Genomic DNA, 16,753 nt, shown 5'->3' with positions numbered 1-16,753 from the left:
AGGCGGGAGTCTTCGGGTTTTTAATAAAACATCATTTACCACACTTTATCGATGGTGTTGCTTGAGGGAAATGCATGTGTTTTATCGAAGCTCTAACTTTGTGGTTTTTTTCATTGTCTTCACACAGGGTATTGCTGGAACAGATGTTGCAAAGGAAGCGTCTGATATTATTCTAACAGATGACAACTTCAGCAGCATTGTAAAAGCCGTGATGTGGGGAAGAAACGTGTATGACAGTATTTCCAAATTCCTCCAATTCCAGCTTACTGTCAATGTGGTGGCTGTCATTGTAGCTTTTACCGGAGCATGTATCACACAAGTAAGTCCTGTAATTCAGCTGCTTCCTCCATCATATTAAATATGCAGCACTTGACAGATGACAATGCACGCTGTAGCGCCTGAGCTTGGGTGACTCCAGCAGTGATAGATAAGGTTACTGTGGTGAACCATCAGGCACTGCTATCACGCCAGTGTATTGTTTGTAGTCACTATACTGTCACATGCGTTTGGTTGTATGGGTGGGCTGCGTCACGAGGGTCTATTTAGGATAATATCAATGAAACGATCATGATAGAGTGCAGTAATACTTCTTGTTTATATAAATATCATTTATTCCTATCATCTGCCATGACATGAGTATGAAGTTTACATTGGGCTCCATCCTAACCTCAGGTACAGTAAGGTGCTGAATCTAGAGTTCTGCTCTGGAGGGGACCACTCTTCCCAGATTATTATACTTGGTATAATGGCCACATAGAGCGACTCAGTCCATTTACTGAAAGTAACTTTACAATTTGTTCTCACACGTATGCTTTCTGGTCCATTTAACAGGACTCTCCACTTAAAGCTGTACAGATGTTATGGGTTAATCTTATTATGGACACTTTTGCATCACTTGCCCTTGCAACTGAGCCCCCAACCGAATCTCTGTTGTTGAGAAAACCCTATGGAAGAAATAAACCTCTCATATCTCGTACTATGATGAAAAACATTTTAGGTCATGCGGTCTACCAGTTAGTTGTGGTCTTCACTCTTTTATTTGTAGGTAAGTGCTGTATTTGTGCAACATCTACTGATTTTTATTTTTTTTATATGTGTGTGTATTTGTATTTACTTTGCAAAGTAAGACTGCTTAAATAAATAAATTAAATAAATAGTCTATTATCAGAAACTTGTCAAGTGTAATCCAAATCAAATTAATAATTTGATATAACCACCCTTTGCCTTCAAAATGGTATCAGTTCTTCTAGGTAGACTTATAGTGGGGAAAGAAGTATTGTCAGCCACCAATTGTGCAAGTTCTCCCACTTAAAAAGATGAGAGGCCTGTAATTGACATACCGTATTTTTCGGACTATAAGACGCACCGGACTAGAAGACGCACCCTGGTTTTAGAGGAGGAAAATGGGAAAATAAAACTTTAAGCAAAAAATGTGGTCCTGACACACTGTTATAGGGCGAGGATCTGCTGCTGACACTGTTATGGGGGTAATGTCCCCAAATTCTCTACTAAGGTACCCCATCCTGGTAATGATCCTCCTGCCTTGTATATGATCCTGCTATAAACCCCCATCCATCCTGTTCACATACCCCCCCCCCCATCCAGCCTGTTCACATGCCCCCCCCCATCCAGCCTGTTCACATGCCCCCCCCCATCCAGCCTGTTCACATGCCCCCCCATCCAGCCTGTTCACATGCCCCCCCCATCCAGCCTGTTCACATGCCCCCCCATCCAGCCTGTTCACATGCCCCCCCATCCAGCCTGTTCACATGCCCCCCCATCCAGCCTGTTCACATGCCCCCCCATCCAGCCTGTTCACATGCCCCCCCATCCTGCTCATATACCATCCTGGTATATGGCCTGTATCCTATAGCACAGAGAAAAAAATAAACGTTTATACTCACCTTTTCCTCACTCCCTGCAGCACCGATCACATCTTCCTCTCTGGCACGCTGATCTGTGTGTGTGGAGCCGTTCCCCTGCAACATCGCGATGTCTTCCTGTCTGTGCCGATCAGCTGACCGGCACAGATCAGCTGACCGGCACAGATCAGCTGACCGGCACAGATCAGCTGACCGGCACAGATCAGCTGACCGGCACAGATCAGCTGACCGGCACAGATCAGCTGACCGGCACAGATCAGCTGACCGGCACAGATCAGCTGACCGGCACAGATCAGCTGACCGGCACAGATCAGCTGACCGGCACAGATCAGCTGACCGGCACAGATCAGCTGACCGGCACAGATCAGCTGACCGGCACAGATCAGCTGACCGGCACAGATCAGCTGACCGGCACAGATCAGCTGACCGGCACAGATCAGCTGACCGGCACAGATCAGCTGACCGGCACAGATCAGCTGACCGGCACAGATCAGCTGACCGGCACAGATCAGCTGACCGGCACAGACAGGAAGTCATCGCGTGCAGCAGGGGGGCGGCTCCACACACGGGGACGGGTGAGTGTACTGATTCACTGCACCCTGCGCTGGTAATGACGCGCGGGGGGCAGTGAATACAGCCGCACATGATCACTCCAGGCTGTAATTGCCAGGGGTGATCATGCCGGCTCTATACTATGCGCGCGTCCCCGCTCATCCTCCCGCCCACCTGTCAGCGCCGGCTTCAGCGCTGACAGATGGGCGGGAGGATGGGCGTGCATATGTAATGAGCGGGCCCACGTGGTCACGAGCAGGCGCTGCTGCTGCCTGCTCGTGCCCCCGATGACCCGCAGCACCCTCATTCCCAGCCGCAGCCCTATAGTCAGACCATAAGACGCACCCCCAACTTTCCCCCAACATTTGGGGGAAAAAAAGTGCGTCTTATGGTCCGAAAAATACGGTAATAGGTAGACCACAACTATGAGAGACAAAATGAGAAAACCAAATCCAGAAAATCACCTTGTCTGATTTGGCAAGATTTTTTTTTTGCAAATTATGGTGATAAATAAGTATTTAGTCATGTAAAAACATGCAAGATTTCTGACTCACAGACCTGTAACTTCTTCTTTAAGAGGCTCCTCTGTCCTCCATTCATTACCTGTTGTAATGGCAACTGTTTGAACTTATCAGTATAAAAGACAACTGTCCACAACCTCAGTCACACTCCAAACTCCACTATGGTGAAGACCAAAGAGCTGTTGAAGGACACCAGAAACAAAATTGTAGCCCTGCACCAGGCTGGGAAGACTGTATCTGCAATAGGCAAGCAGCTTGGTGTGATGAAATCAACTGTGGGAGCAATAATAAGAAAATAAAAGACATACAAGACCACTGATAATCTCCTTTTGAATCTGAGGCTCCATTGCAAGATAGCACCCCGTGGGGTCAAAATAATCACAAGAACGGTGGGCAAAGTTCCCTGTACCACACAGGGGGGCCTAGTGAATGACCTGTATAGAGCTAGGACCAGTGTAACAAAGGCTACCATCAGCACAATACACCACCACCAGGGACTCTGATCCTGCAGTGCCAGACGTGTTCCCCTGCTAAAGCCAGTACATGTCTTGGCCCTTCTGACGTTTGCTAGAGAGCATTTGGATTATCCAGAAGAGTATTTAGAGAAAGTCATGTGGTTTGATGAAACCAAAGTAGAACTTTTTGGTAGAAACACAACTTGTCATGTTTGGAGGAGACAGAATGCCGAGTTGTGTCTAAAGAATACCATACCTACTGTGAAGTATGGGGGTGGCAACATCATGCTTTAGGGCTGTTTCTCTGCAAAGGGACCAGGACGACTGATCCGTGTACATAAAAGAATCAATGGGGCCATGTATCATGAGATTTTGAGTGCAAACCTCCTTCCATCAGCAAGGGCATTGAAGATGAAACGTGGCTGGGTCTTTCAGCATGATAATTATCCCAAGCACACCGCCAGGGCAACGAACGAGTGGCATTGTATGAAGCATATGAAGGTACTGGAGTGGCCTAGCCAGTCTCCAGATCTCAACACCATAGAAAACCTTGTAGAGGGAGTTGAAAGTCTGTGTTGCCCAGCGACGGGCACAACACATCACTGTTCTAGCGGAAATCTGCATGGAGGAATGGGCCAACATACCACCAACAGTGTGTGCCAACCTTGTGAAGACTTACAGAAAACATTTGACCTCTGTCATTGCCAACAAAGGATATATAACAATATATTGAGATGAACTTTTTGTTATTGACCAAATACTTATTTTCCACCATAATTTGCAAAAAAAATCTTGTCAAATCATACAAGGTGATTTTCTGGATTTGTTTTCTCATTTTGTCTCTCATAGTTGTGGTCTATCTATGATGTCAATTACAGGCCTCTCATCTTTTTAAGTGGGAGAACTTGCACAATTAGTGGCTGACTAGATACTTTATTTTTCCCCACTGTATTAACACATAGCCCTCAGCCCAACATTATCAAATGTACAGTTACCTGAAGAGACAGAAGCATTTCCTCAAGTCTACATCCATGGAAGATCTGTGGTTAGTTCTCCAGGATGCTTGGAACAACCTCACTGCTATCCTACAAGAACTGTGTGCAAGTTTACCTAGAAGAATTGCTGCAGTTTTAACGTAAAATGTGGTCACATCATATTATTATTATTATTATTATTATTAATTTCTCTTTTATTCATTCACTTTACATTTTGTTATATGATACACATATACAGTATAATCGTCTGGTGGCATTGGTTAAGGTATTTTTTTTTTCTGTACAATTCTATTAGTAGATGTAATCGTAAAACTGCATCAATAGAAAATATTTAAAAGATTAAGTAAGTTAAGTTATGATTCTAGAAATTCTGTGATAAAGGGTAAGTGTGTGATTACCCCTGGCACACTCGCTGGTTATGAGAACAGGTGATCAGTGTCCTTTTTAATGGAGCAGCGGTCATTACAGCTGATTTGTGGGGGACACATAGAGATTGCAGAGTAGAGCGCACCGCTAACTCAATATGTTCTATATACCGGTCTACATAGTGGTGACCTTGACTATACACTACAGTTCCATTTTTTTCTATGGGACTGATGGAGATAGCAGAGAAGAGCGCACTGCTAACTCTTTGTTCTCTATACTTTCTACATAGTGGTGACCTTGACTATACACTACAGTTCCATTCTTTTCTATGGGACTGATGGACATAACTTCATTAATACCATATACTTTGAATGGCGTGGCACTTTGCGTTCAGTTAAAAAAAAAAAATTACTCCTTGTGCTAAAATGCACATAAAATGTTACCGCAAATGTTTGCCAATTGACTTGTTTTACTTTGGCTATGGGCATGTTTATATTGTCCTTTTTAATAAAAAAGAGTGATAAATATTCTGCCTATTTGTATTGCAGGGGAAAAACTATTTGATATTGACAGTGGGCGAAATGCTCCTCTCCACGCTCCTCCATCCCAACATTATACCATTGTGTTCAACACTTTTGTTATGATGCAGCTATTTAATGAAATCAATGCAAGGAAGATTCATGGGGAAAGGAACGTGTTTGAAGGAATATTTAACAATATCATCTTCTGCAGCATTGTGTTAGGTACTTTCATCATCCAGGTAAGGATATGATTCGTTCTTGTGAACTGCGCTGCTGAAAATAATCTTCAATCGTTATGTATGAATGCATGAGACGGAATTCTCCTATTAACCCTTCTCTCCAGTAATGTGAAATGATCTATGCTTGATCTCCCCACTAGTCGCCACATACTGAAATGATGAATATGACGGGTAGCGTTATTGTTAATTTCCAGAATATGGATTTTCTCCTGGCTGGTAATAGTGTATGTAAATGCTAATGTTTCTTGATCTTTTCTTGTAGATCGTAATTGTACAGTTTGGTGGAAAGCCTTTTAGTTGTACCGAACTGACAGTAGATCAATGGCTGTGGTCAGTTTTCCTGGGTATGGGAACATTGCTCTGGGGCCAGGTAATGGAAATGTTTGTGCACATGCCGCTTTATTTACCTTCGTATCATTAAGAAGTGATTGATGTACATGTAGAGAGTCTCTGTACGAAATGTTTAGCGTCTAATACAGATTGTAACTTTGACATTAAAACTAGCTTGGGCCCCATCTCCATAACTGATCTCCACCTATGGTTGCTTACAAAAACAAGACAAGGTGGTTCTAATTCATAATGCTCCTTCAGATTGTGACTGATTGGGTATGTGTGATGACATTATGGAACGCACAGTTCTAGCTGCTTTAATGTGATCTTTACCATTGTTTAGCTGGTGACAACAATACCAACCAGTCGTTTAAAGTTCCTCAAGGAGGCAGGTCATGGGACGCAGAAGGATGAAATACCAGAAGAGGAGCTTAATGAGGATGTGGAAGAGATAGACCACGCAGAGAGAGAGCTACGTCGTGGTCAGATCTTATGGTTTAGGGGCCTGAACAGAATCCAAACTCAGGTATGGTCATGAGTGAGGGGAGAACCTAAATTCTAAGGGCTTGTTGCTGATACGCTAGGGCTAAGTGAATTGTGAGAGGTGTGTGTGTGCGTGCGATCTGTCCCTTGTCTATATTTTCCTCAAACCGCTTGAAAGAATCTCCTTTAGTTTCTCTTGATCTTCCTTTTACCTTTCTTCGATTTGCTTATATTAGCTGCTCTATAAAGTGCCTTTTTCTCTTTTTTTTGCTTTATTTTTATTTGTTGTAGATGGGATGGTCCTTTCTCTTGTTCTCTCTCTCTCTTGCTGAGCAAGCTGTCACAATCTCTGATTCCTTGCAGATGGATGTAGTGAATGCTTTCCAAAGTGGAAGTTCCATTCAGGGGGCTTTAAGGCGGCAACCCTCCATCGCCAGCCAGCATCATGATGTAACAAATATTTCTACCCCTACACATGTAGTGTTTTCCTCCTCTACCGCTTCTACTACTGTGGGGTGTGAGTGTGTGTTCCTAAGTGCATGAAATTAACACATCCTAATTCACACACCTAACGTTTCTCATTTTCTCCTCAGTAAGCTCATTGTTCAGGCTGCTCATAAAGCTTTCCCTTCACAAGGATAATACACCCCATGTGTTTAATTTAGAGGGCTATTTAACTGGTTTGATTATTAGCAAATACAAGCTTAAAAGTATGAGATCCTGCACGTTTTTATTTATGTTCACTTCATCAATGTATTTCTGCTTATATATGGATGTATCTGTAGAAATTGAAAATGTCATAGTAAATTTTCGAGTATATACTTAACGTTGCGTGCTTTTTGCCACTGGTTGGGTTTAGGATTTGTGCTCAACATTTGTTTCAGAAATGTCCTGTTTTACATTGGTCTGTAGAAACACTTGAATAGATTTTTCTGATGTCCATACATTTTCAAGGGAGGGTTCCACTTTTTTTTTTTTTTTCCCGTTTTTCAAATAAAATGGACTCTTTGAATCGTAATTAACAAAGGTGCTGTCAAAGTTGTTTAGTTTTAACATGTCCTACTGCCATGTTTCCTCAAAAATAAAACCCATCCTGAAAATAAGCCTTAGCATATTAGAGGATTTTTGGAGTATACTTGACAGATAAGCCCTACTCCAATAATCAGCCCTAGTTACAGTCAGGGCCGACATTAGGGGGAAGTCAAACGTCGCAATTTCTCTGGGCTCCAGTCTCTTAGGGACCCCAGCAGTTTTATTCCAAGGTTCAGAATGTTTAAGGACCTTTTGATGAGTTCACAGTTATGTGATCAAAGGTCTATTAATTGCAGAAGTTGAAAATAAGTGAACAGGAGACAGGCTGGTATGCAGGACTGGTATTATGGGGAAGGGAGAGCAAACTGGGAGTTTTCACAGGGCCTCACTCTGCTAGAGACCCCAGTTTTTATATCCTGATAATACTGCAGGAGGACCTTTTGTGATTTCATATCATGTGACTAGGTTGTCACCAAAAAGTCTCCTAATTGCAGCAATTTAAAGCTGAAGAGGAGACGTGTGTGTGTGTGTGTGTGTGTGTGTGTGTGTGTGTGTGTGTGTATATAGATTTATGGATATAGATCGGTTGGTGAGAGAGAGATTATAGATAAGAGATAGATGAGCGAGAAGATAACCATGAAACGTGTTAAACACACGGTTTGGAGAGTTATGTTGATGATCCAGAATGTAATTGAATGAGTGAGTATTATTTTATTTATTTATTTTTTTTAACAAATGTGGATGATTGTTCATGGAAAAAAATAGGACATCCCCTAAAAATAAGCCCTATCACATCTTTCAGAACAAAAAATAATACAACACCCTATCTTATTTTCAGGGAAACACAGTATTTTGTGTCTCCATAACAGATTACATCTCTCCTAGTACCTATCCTTTTCATGCTAACTTAACCTACTGTACGGTTATAGATGAGAGTGGATGGCTACATTCTCAGACTACAGGCCATTGCCTTGCTTTCTGTTACAATGAAGAGACTTGAGTCTCTAGGTCATATGAAGGCGCCATTTCTACAGTTGCTTCATGTTATATTTTGTATTAATTGGGTCAGTAAAAACCAGAGCCTGTAAGCATTGTAAATTGCTCAACTTTCTAGTGTACTTGATCATTTCTCACTATTCAAGGTTTCTGCTTTTAACTGAATGAAACCTTTTTTGTGAGACTACTCCTAAGGGTATATTCAGGCGAAGGTATAAATTGGATGCCAATTCTCGGCCTGGCTGTGTGACTTATGACCCCAATGTGACCGCTGCATTGAAATATATGAAACTCTCACCCTTGGGTCGGGAGAGCAGCTTAGTCGGAGCATCGCTGTCCGATCTCAGACTGATTTATATGGTCCCCTATATGCACCTTTACATGGTCTTAAACACCGCAACAGTTTGTAATCCAGAACAAAATAGATTTGTGCTGCCGACTCAAAGTAGAAAACTGGGTACTGAAAGTATTCAGACCTTTTTAAATTGTTCACTTTTTCATTGCAGCCATTTGGTAAATTCAAATAAGTGTTTTGTTGGTTTTTTTTTGTTTATTTTTCTCATTAATGTTCACTCTGCACACCATCTTGACAAAAATACCCCAGAAATGTATTGTTTTTTTCAAATGTATTAAACAAGACACATGGAAATATCACATGATCATAAGTAGTCACACCCTTTGCTCACACTCATTTAAGTCACATACTGTCCATTTCCTTATGATCTTCTTTTAGATGGTTCTACTCCTTCATTGGAGTCCAGCTGTGTTTAAACTGATAAGACTTGATTTGGAAAGGCACACACCTGTCTATATAAGACCTCACAACTCACAGTGCATGTCAGACCAAATGAGAATCATGAGGTCAAAGGAACTGCCCAAGGAGCTCAGAGACAGAATTGTGGCAAGGCACAGATCTGGCCAAGGTTACAAAAGAATTTCTGCAGTACTCAGGGTTCCTAAGAGCAGCGTGGACCCCATAATCCTTAAATGGAAGACGTTTGTGACTACCAGAAGTCTTCCTAGACCTGGCCATTCAGCAAAACTTAGTAATTGTGGGAGAAAAGCCTTAGTGAGAGAAGTAAGAACCCCAAGATCACTGTGACCGACCTCCAGAGATGCAGTAGGGAGATGGAAGAAAGTTCCACAAAGTCAACTATCACTGCAGCCCCTACACCAGTCCAGCCTTTATTGCAGAGTGGCCCAACGGAAGCCTCTCTTCAGTGCAAGACATATGAAAGCCCGCATAGTTTGCAAAAAAACACATGAAGAACTCCCAGACTACAAGAAATAATATTCTCTCTCTGGTCTCACGAGATGAAGATAAAACTTTTTGGTGATAATTGTAAGCGGTATGTGTGGAGAAAACCAGGCACTGTTCATCACCTGCCCAATATAATCCCAACAGTGAAACACGGTGGTGGCAGTATCATGCTTTTGGGGTGTTTTTCAGCTGCAGGGACAGGACGACCGGTTGCAATTGAACGAAAGATGAATGCGGCCAAGTCCAGAGATATCCTGGAAGAAAACATCGTCCAGAGTGCTCTGGATCTCAGACTTGGCTGAAGGTTCACCATCCAACAAGACGGTGACCCTAAGCACACAGCTAAAATAACAAGGGAGTGGCTTCAGAACAACTCTGTGACCATTATTTACTGGCCCAGCCAGAGCCCTGACCAAAACCCAATTGAGCATCTCTGGAGAGACCTGAAAATGGATGTCCACCAACGTTCACCATCCAACCTGACGGAACTGGAGATGATCTGCAAGAAAGAATGGCAGAGGATCCCCAAATCCAGGTGTGAAAAACTTGTTGCATCATTCCGAAGAAGACTCATGGCTGTACTAGCTCAAAAGGGTGCTTCTACTAAATACTGAGCAAAGGGTCTGAATACTTATGACCATGTGATATTCCAGTTTTTCTAGTTTAATAAATTTGCAAAAATGTCTACATTTGTTTTCTTTCTGTCAAGCTAGGGTGCAGAGTGTACATTAATAAGAAAATACATTAACTCTTTAATTTCATTACGCTTTAAGATACAGGTTTTCATGTTACAATCCCTAACCAAATTCACAAGAATTTGATATGAAATAAGACAGTATGGTAGTCTCATGGAGGACTTTAGTGTTTGGGATCTCTGCTAGGTTCAGAGACAGAATCTCCACAGTGATTTTTCTATCCTGCTCCTCATACCCATCACAAACAAAACTGTATTAGGCCCTGTGCGCACTAGGAAATTTTTTCTTAAGAAAAATCCGCACCCTCTGGCAGAATACCGCACCTGCGGCAAAAAACGCGGTAATATGCCACGGTTTTGCTGCAGGTTAGTACCTGCGTTTTTTTACCATTTCTATGGCAAAAAAACACAGGTATCTGCGGAAAAGAAGTGACATGCTCATTCTTTTTGCTGCAGAAATTCTGCAGCAAAACAGAGGTAAAAAAAACGCAGTGTGCTCACAGCATTTTTTTTTCCCATAGGTTTTGCTGGGGAAGGCCTGCAGCAAGGTTAGGAACAAAAACCGCACCTTTTCTGCAGTGAAAACCGCAGCAAAAAATGCAGTGTGCGCACAGGGCCTTAAGCTGACCAGTTTAATATTTGGGTCATTCCGTGTCAAGTGGACCAGTTTTAAAAATCGTCCCCAGTCGACGTTCTCCGATTTTGCTGAAAATTTATAAGGATGTACATGTATGTTTGAAAAGAGGTTCTGTACATTTTTAGGGCCAGATCTCAAATATATTGGGCACTGTTGACCTTTCACTGGAGGCCCCCCCCAAGGCTGCGGCTTCAGCTAAGAGGATTTTGCAAACTTTGGCACATAGCCATTAGAGTTCTATACTGGCTATGATGCTGAAATTTGGCATGCTAGCTCAACTTTTGCTGCTAAACGCGATAAAATTATTACCGGCTATGACAAAACAATATTTCGGCCACAATTTTGTGTCAAAGTAGCTTGCAAAACGCCTCGCATAAAATTTATGCCAAACTTTGCCCATATATAACTCAAGACCAAAAACCAATAGGAACTGGTGCTTTACCCTGTACAACAAACATCTACATGACTTTGCATTGCTGCAATATCACGGTCAAAGCATATGTATTTGTGGAAATATTCACACCCACATATGATGAAAAACTTAAAAAAAACGAATTTTACCTATGTTTAGGTCAAATTTCCCAAAAAGGGTACCCCTAAAATATATTAATTCTCTTATCATTTGAAAGAGCACATTTTTCTCTACAAGGATCATTGGGGTTTTTTTTGGAGTCTCTCCATTTAAGAAAAGAAAAATGCCACTGAACATGGTGTTTATTAATACGCAATGAATGCTAACTGCACTATTCAAACCCTTGCGTTGGTCCATGGTGGATATACCACAACCAATTCCCTAAGAATTGGTATTATAATCCTATTAAGAATTGTAATAATGCTGTCTTTCGAGAATTGGCAGCCCCATCGCCTAGGAGCCATGGCCGATAGCCGTGCAAGGCAAGTCGCAGGTGGTCTCTTTATTGCAGGTTCCAAAGCCTGAGGGTGGGTGTCTTTGCCTAGGATCCCAAGCCTAATATTGGGTATCTTTTGTTGGTTCCCAAGCCATAATGTTCAGTCTAAGTAAGTGGTCTGGAATTGTTGCTGAATTTGCAACATAATGGGTTCAGAGAAGCTGTATTGTCGGCCCATTGTTGTTGCAGCTGGTGCTGGAATTATTGCAATGATGGACTGCTCGGGAATCGAGCATGTATCATTTCTCACAGGCCAGTGAAAGAAGCTAGCTGCTCCATGAGGATGCATAAAATGTATTAATGCATCATGGTCGTCGACTGAAATTTCAGAAATATTTCCAATCCACCAGTTCCTATCATAAATGCAGGCAATGTATTGCCCTGGCTGGAGGTTTGCAATTGGCACAAAAGGCATTTCTGACAGATCCATCTACATGGGCAATGAAAGATGAAGGGTCATTTGACACCCTTGAAATGCGAATCTTTTTGTCATCAATTTCATTCTCCATCACTAAAAAATAAATATATGCATTAAAATGTAACAATAGTCAATAGGTTTATAGGTTTTTGATTATAATAGACATTGCTAGCAACAATACAACTCTGTAACATGTGATAAGAATCTGAAAATCAAACACAAAATCAATGCATTACGTGCATACATAACACCATGTTCAGTGGCAATTTTTCTTTTCTTAAATGGAGAGACTCCAAAAAAAACCCCAATGATCCTTGTAGAGAAAAATGTGCTCTTTCAAATGATATCAGAATTAATATATTTTAGGGGTACCCTTTTTGGGAAATTTGGCCTAAAAATAGGTAAAATTCGTTTTTTTTTAAGTTTTTTCATCATATGTGGGTGTGAATATTTCCACAAATACATATGCTTTGACCGTGATATTGCAGCAATGCAAAGTCATGAAGATGTTTGTTGTACAGGGTAAAGCACCAGTTCCTATTGGTTTTTGGTCTTAAGTTATATATGGGTAAAGTTTGGCATAAATTTTATGCGAGGCGTTTTGCAAGCTACTTTGACACAAAATTGCGGCCGAAATATTGTTTTGTCATAGCTGGTAATAATTGTATCGCGTTTAGCAGCAAAAGTTGAGCTAGTATGCCAAATTTCAGCATCATAGCCAGTATAGAACTCTAATGGCTATGTGCCAAAGTTTGCAAAATCCTCTTAGCTGAAGCCGCAGCCTTGGGGGGGGGCCTCCAGTGAAAGGTCAACAGTGCCCAATATATTTGAGATCTGGCCCTAAAAATTTACAGAACCTCTTTTCAAACATACATGTACATCCTTATAAATTTTCAGCAAAATCTGAGAACGTCGAGTGGGGACCACTGGTCCTCTTGACACGGAATGACCCATTTGCCACTTAATGATATTTGTGATATTGAAGCTGTCACTTTAACACCTGGCAGTACTGAGCCAGACAGTGCAGAACCAATTTTCCGTCATTAAAGAGGATGTTCACTACTTGGACAACCCCTTCTAATTCCCCTTGTTCGCCCCGGTAAAAATAAATAAGCCATTACTCCTCTCTGGTGCGGCCGCGGTTCCAGCGATGCCTGAAGTCACATTCCCAGGGCCCACGTGACATTGTTGTAACACGCGAGCCCCGCAACCAATCAGTGCCCGTCATGTCTCCCTGCCTCAGCAGGATGTGAACTTCCTGCTCAAATGTCTGAAGGCGGGGTGAATGAAGTCTGCACTGATTGGTCACGAGGCTCACGTCATAACAATGTCACGTGGGCCCCCGGGAACATGACTTCAGACATCACAGGAATCGCGACCGCACCAGAGAGGAGTACTGGCTTATTTATTTTTACCGGTGCGAACAAGGGGAATCAGTAGAGGTTGTCCAATTAGTGGACATACCCCTTTTAGAGACTTATCTTACACCATGGTTGAGTCTCATATGGAACAATGTAATACCCAAATTGTGCATGGTTATTACTGGGGTGCTAGCATTTACATCACTCTTTGATAAAGTAGCTGTGTTTGTGTCTATTGTTGCATACTGAATGTAGTAACGTGAGTTTGTGTTTTCACTGTACACTTCTATCTTTGATACTTTTTTTTTTTTCTTTTCTTTTCTTAAAGGGGTGGTGCACTACACAGCATAGTGGCCACACATTGATGTAAAGCTCATAAAGAAGGCTTTTCTCAAATACCTTGTGTAGTCAATTCAGCCACTGAGCGATGCTATTGTGGTCCACTCATCCCCATAACGTGATCCACTAGCTTTGTGACCTCTGAAGTCTGGTGATGTCCCATCAACTTCCAGTTGACCCGATATCACCGAGGTGGGCCCAAGTCTCCCTGAGTGACTGGGCTGTGGGCGGAGTTTCAACGCTTGTTTCAGCCCAATATCGCTTCTGCTTACGGCGCTCTGCAGGAAAGGAGAGAGCAGGGAGATGCTGGGCTGTGATGAGCAGTGAAATGCCACCCACAGCCCAGTCACTCAGGGAGACTGTGGCCCGCCTCGGTGATGCCACGTCAGCTTCCAATTGATCTGACATCACCACATCTGAGATCACTGAGCCCGGGGGTCTCGTGATTGGGATGAGCGAACCGCAATAGCACCGTTCAGAGGCAGAATTGACTACATGAGGTATTTGAGAAAAGCCTTCTCTATGAGCTTTACATCGATGTGTGGCCACCATGCTGTATAGTAGACCACCGCTTTAACACTAGAACTACTGGACTCGTGACACCTATGTAGAAATACATAGTGCAAAGTAGTCAAAATGACTACCTCAGTAGTTCTAGTGTTAAGTAGCAATGTCCAGCTTTGTGTGACGGATGAGTGATTTGGTAAAAGCAAACCCAGTATATACTCGAATATTTACGCTTGTGAAGTACTGTACAGTTATTTGTTTGCGTTCTGCATGGTTTTCTGCAGCTTTACGCTCATTGTACCATTCAGCTTACATATGCCTGGCTTCATAGTCGGTATCCTAATTCCTGGCATGAGAATTGGTTTACCTGTTGTGCTAACGGTTTTCACATTTTATTTTCCTGAATGTATTTGTGAAAAGACATGTTATACATTTCTTGCACTCGCTCGAAAATATTTTTGCAGCACCAACTAATTGAATAGAATGGAATAGTGCTTGTTAACTATTGCCGTACTAAAGACTTCACATACGTTACCGGCCACAAATCATCACTCTATAATGACCAACATGTTTTTTTATTCCTTTATTTTATTTTTTTTTACAGTATGTTGCAAGTCCACACTGCATTTTGCACAGTTTGAGTTCATTGTTTAGTATTTGTGAGTTCACATAAAAACCATATCCACGCACACGTGACTTCTGCTTTTTAATGGATTCTTCTGTTGTCTTTTACCTTGTGCTCTTCAGATTCGAGTGGTGAATGCATTTCGTAGTTCTCTGTATGAAGGACTGGAAAAACCCGAGTCGCGAAGCTCGATCCACAATTTCATGACACACCCGGAGTTTAGAATAGAAGATTCTGAGCCTCATATTCCGCTCATTGATGACACCGATGCAGAAGATGATGCTCCCACAAAACGTCACTCTACTCCACCACCCTCTCCAAATAAAAATAACAATGCGGTTGATAGTGGAATCCACCTTACAATAGAACCGAACAAGTCAGCTACCTCTTCATCCCCAGGCAGTCCACTACATAGTCTGGAGACTTCACTCTGATTGTAAGATGAATGTTAAGATTCTAGCTGATTTGCAAAGAACACTGGGTCCTTTTCACACATTGCGAACGGCAGGTGAGCGAGCCTGCCTTATGGACTTCAAACGAAGACACACTTGTATGAATGTAGATTTATTTTTTTAAGAAAAATGCTTTCTGCCAGACTGAGGGTGCTTTTCTCGGGAAGGAAAGGGATGGGCTTATTGGGATGACCTCTGACTGCTAAATCGTAACCCAGCAAAAGTGACCTGCAGAAGATCAGTTACACTAAAGAATCATTGGCCTGGACAGTGTGTTAGTAATGCTCTAGTTTCTATTGATCCTCATTATTATTATTTCTGGGGCCCTGGGATGCTCATTTGATTATTTATGTTATAAATGATACAGATCTGTTTACAAGGTTTATAGATATTTTGTTCCTGTTCATAGAAGGGAAGTTTCCTTATATATACATGATGAAGAAGAAAAAAAAAGAAAATGTCCTTTAAACACTGCTGTATTTTCCAGAAAAAGGGGTGTTTCTATTGAAATTGTTCTAAATTCATGCCTGCAATTTACTTGTCGAATATTGTAGATAAATTTAATAGCCAAATAGAAAAAAGAAAATAACACTAACGCTTCAGACAAAAGTGAGCCGCAGTGTTACACTGAAAATCATGGCCTCTTCCTTAGTTTGTGAAAAGAAGAAAACGCATTTAATTCCGAATGGTTTTCAATTATTATTTTTTTTTGTTTTTTTTTACATTGAAAAAAAATGAATTTGTTCCAAAGTAAAATGGAATTTGTTTAAATGCAGGACATCGATGTGTGACGGATCTTGCTTGAAATCTTTTTTGCTATCTCCGTCAAAATATATAAAAAAATCAAAATACATCAAAAATTAGTCTTCTTAATTATTATTTTTTTTTTTTTTTTTGTTTGTCTAAACATGTTAGTTTTAGAACTGTCTTGGTGAACTGTGAGTGGAACCGTGTTGATTTTCTAATAAACCTTTAGATGACCTTCATACAGCTTGAGGGGCTGTTGACATTTTGGAAAAAAAAATACTACTAGGTAGTAGTAAAGTCATACATGTTTTCCTTTTTTGTTTTTGAAACTTGTTTGTAAACACAATAAACATGCCCTTTTATTAAATGCACGCGCAGCAATGTTTTCTTGCCTGTTGCCAGCATTAAAGAGGTTTTCTGAAACTTTGATA

At 41.5% G+C, this 16,753-nt stretch overlaps 1 protein-coding gene across 6 annotated transcripts in view; it reads left to right on the top strand.

Moving 5' to 3' along the window:
- Nucleotides 1-16,689, top strand: part of ATP2B1 (ATPase plasma membrane Ca2+ transporting 1) — a 175,505-nt gene extending 158,816 nt beyond the window's left edge. For 3 of the 6 annotated variants that reach the window (XM_075344792.1, XM_075344791.1, XM_075344793.1), the window contains exons 16-22: nt 128-319; nt 832-1,045; nt 5,321-5,532; nt 5,795-5,902; nt 6,206-6,388; nt 6,709-6,795; nt 15,246-16,689. In XM_075344792.1, coding sequence (XP_075200907.1) covers nt 128-319; nt 832-1,045; nt 5,321-5,532; nt 5,795-5,902; nt 6,206-6,388; nt 6,709-6,795; nt 15,246-15,557 — 1,308 coding nt within the window. In that variant the 3' untranslated portion in view covers nt 15,558-16,689. Of the gene's footprint in view, nt 1-127; nt 320-831; nt 1,046-5,320; nt 5,533-5,794; nt 5,903-6,205; nt 6,389-6,708; nt 6,861-15,245 lie in introns of all 6 variants that reach the window. The other 3 variants (XM_075344796.1, XM_075344795.1, XM_075344794.1) reach the window with 3 other exon arrangements.
- The last annotated feature ends 64 nt before the right edge of the window (nt 16,690-16,753 follow it).

Source organism: Anomaloglossus baeobatrachus, chromosome 4 (genome assembly GCF_048569485.1).
Source record: "Anomaloglossus baeobatrachus isolate aAnoBae1 chromosome 4, aAnoBae1.hap1, whole genome shotgun sequence".
Lineage (NCBI taxonomy): Eukaryota > Metazoa > Chordata > Amphibia > Anura > Aromobatidae > Anomaloglossus > Anomaloglossus baeobatrachus.
Note: the sequence above shows the minus strand (reverse complement) of the source record. Positions and strands in the feature narration are given on the sequence as shown.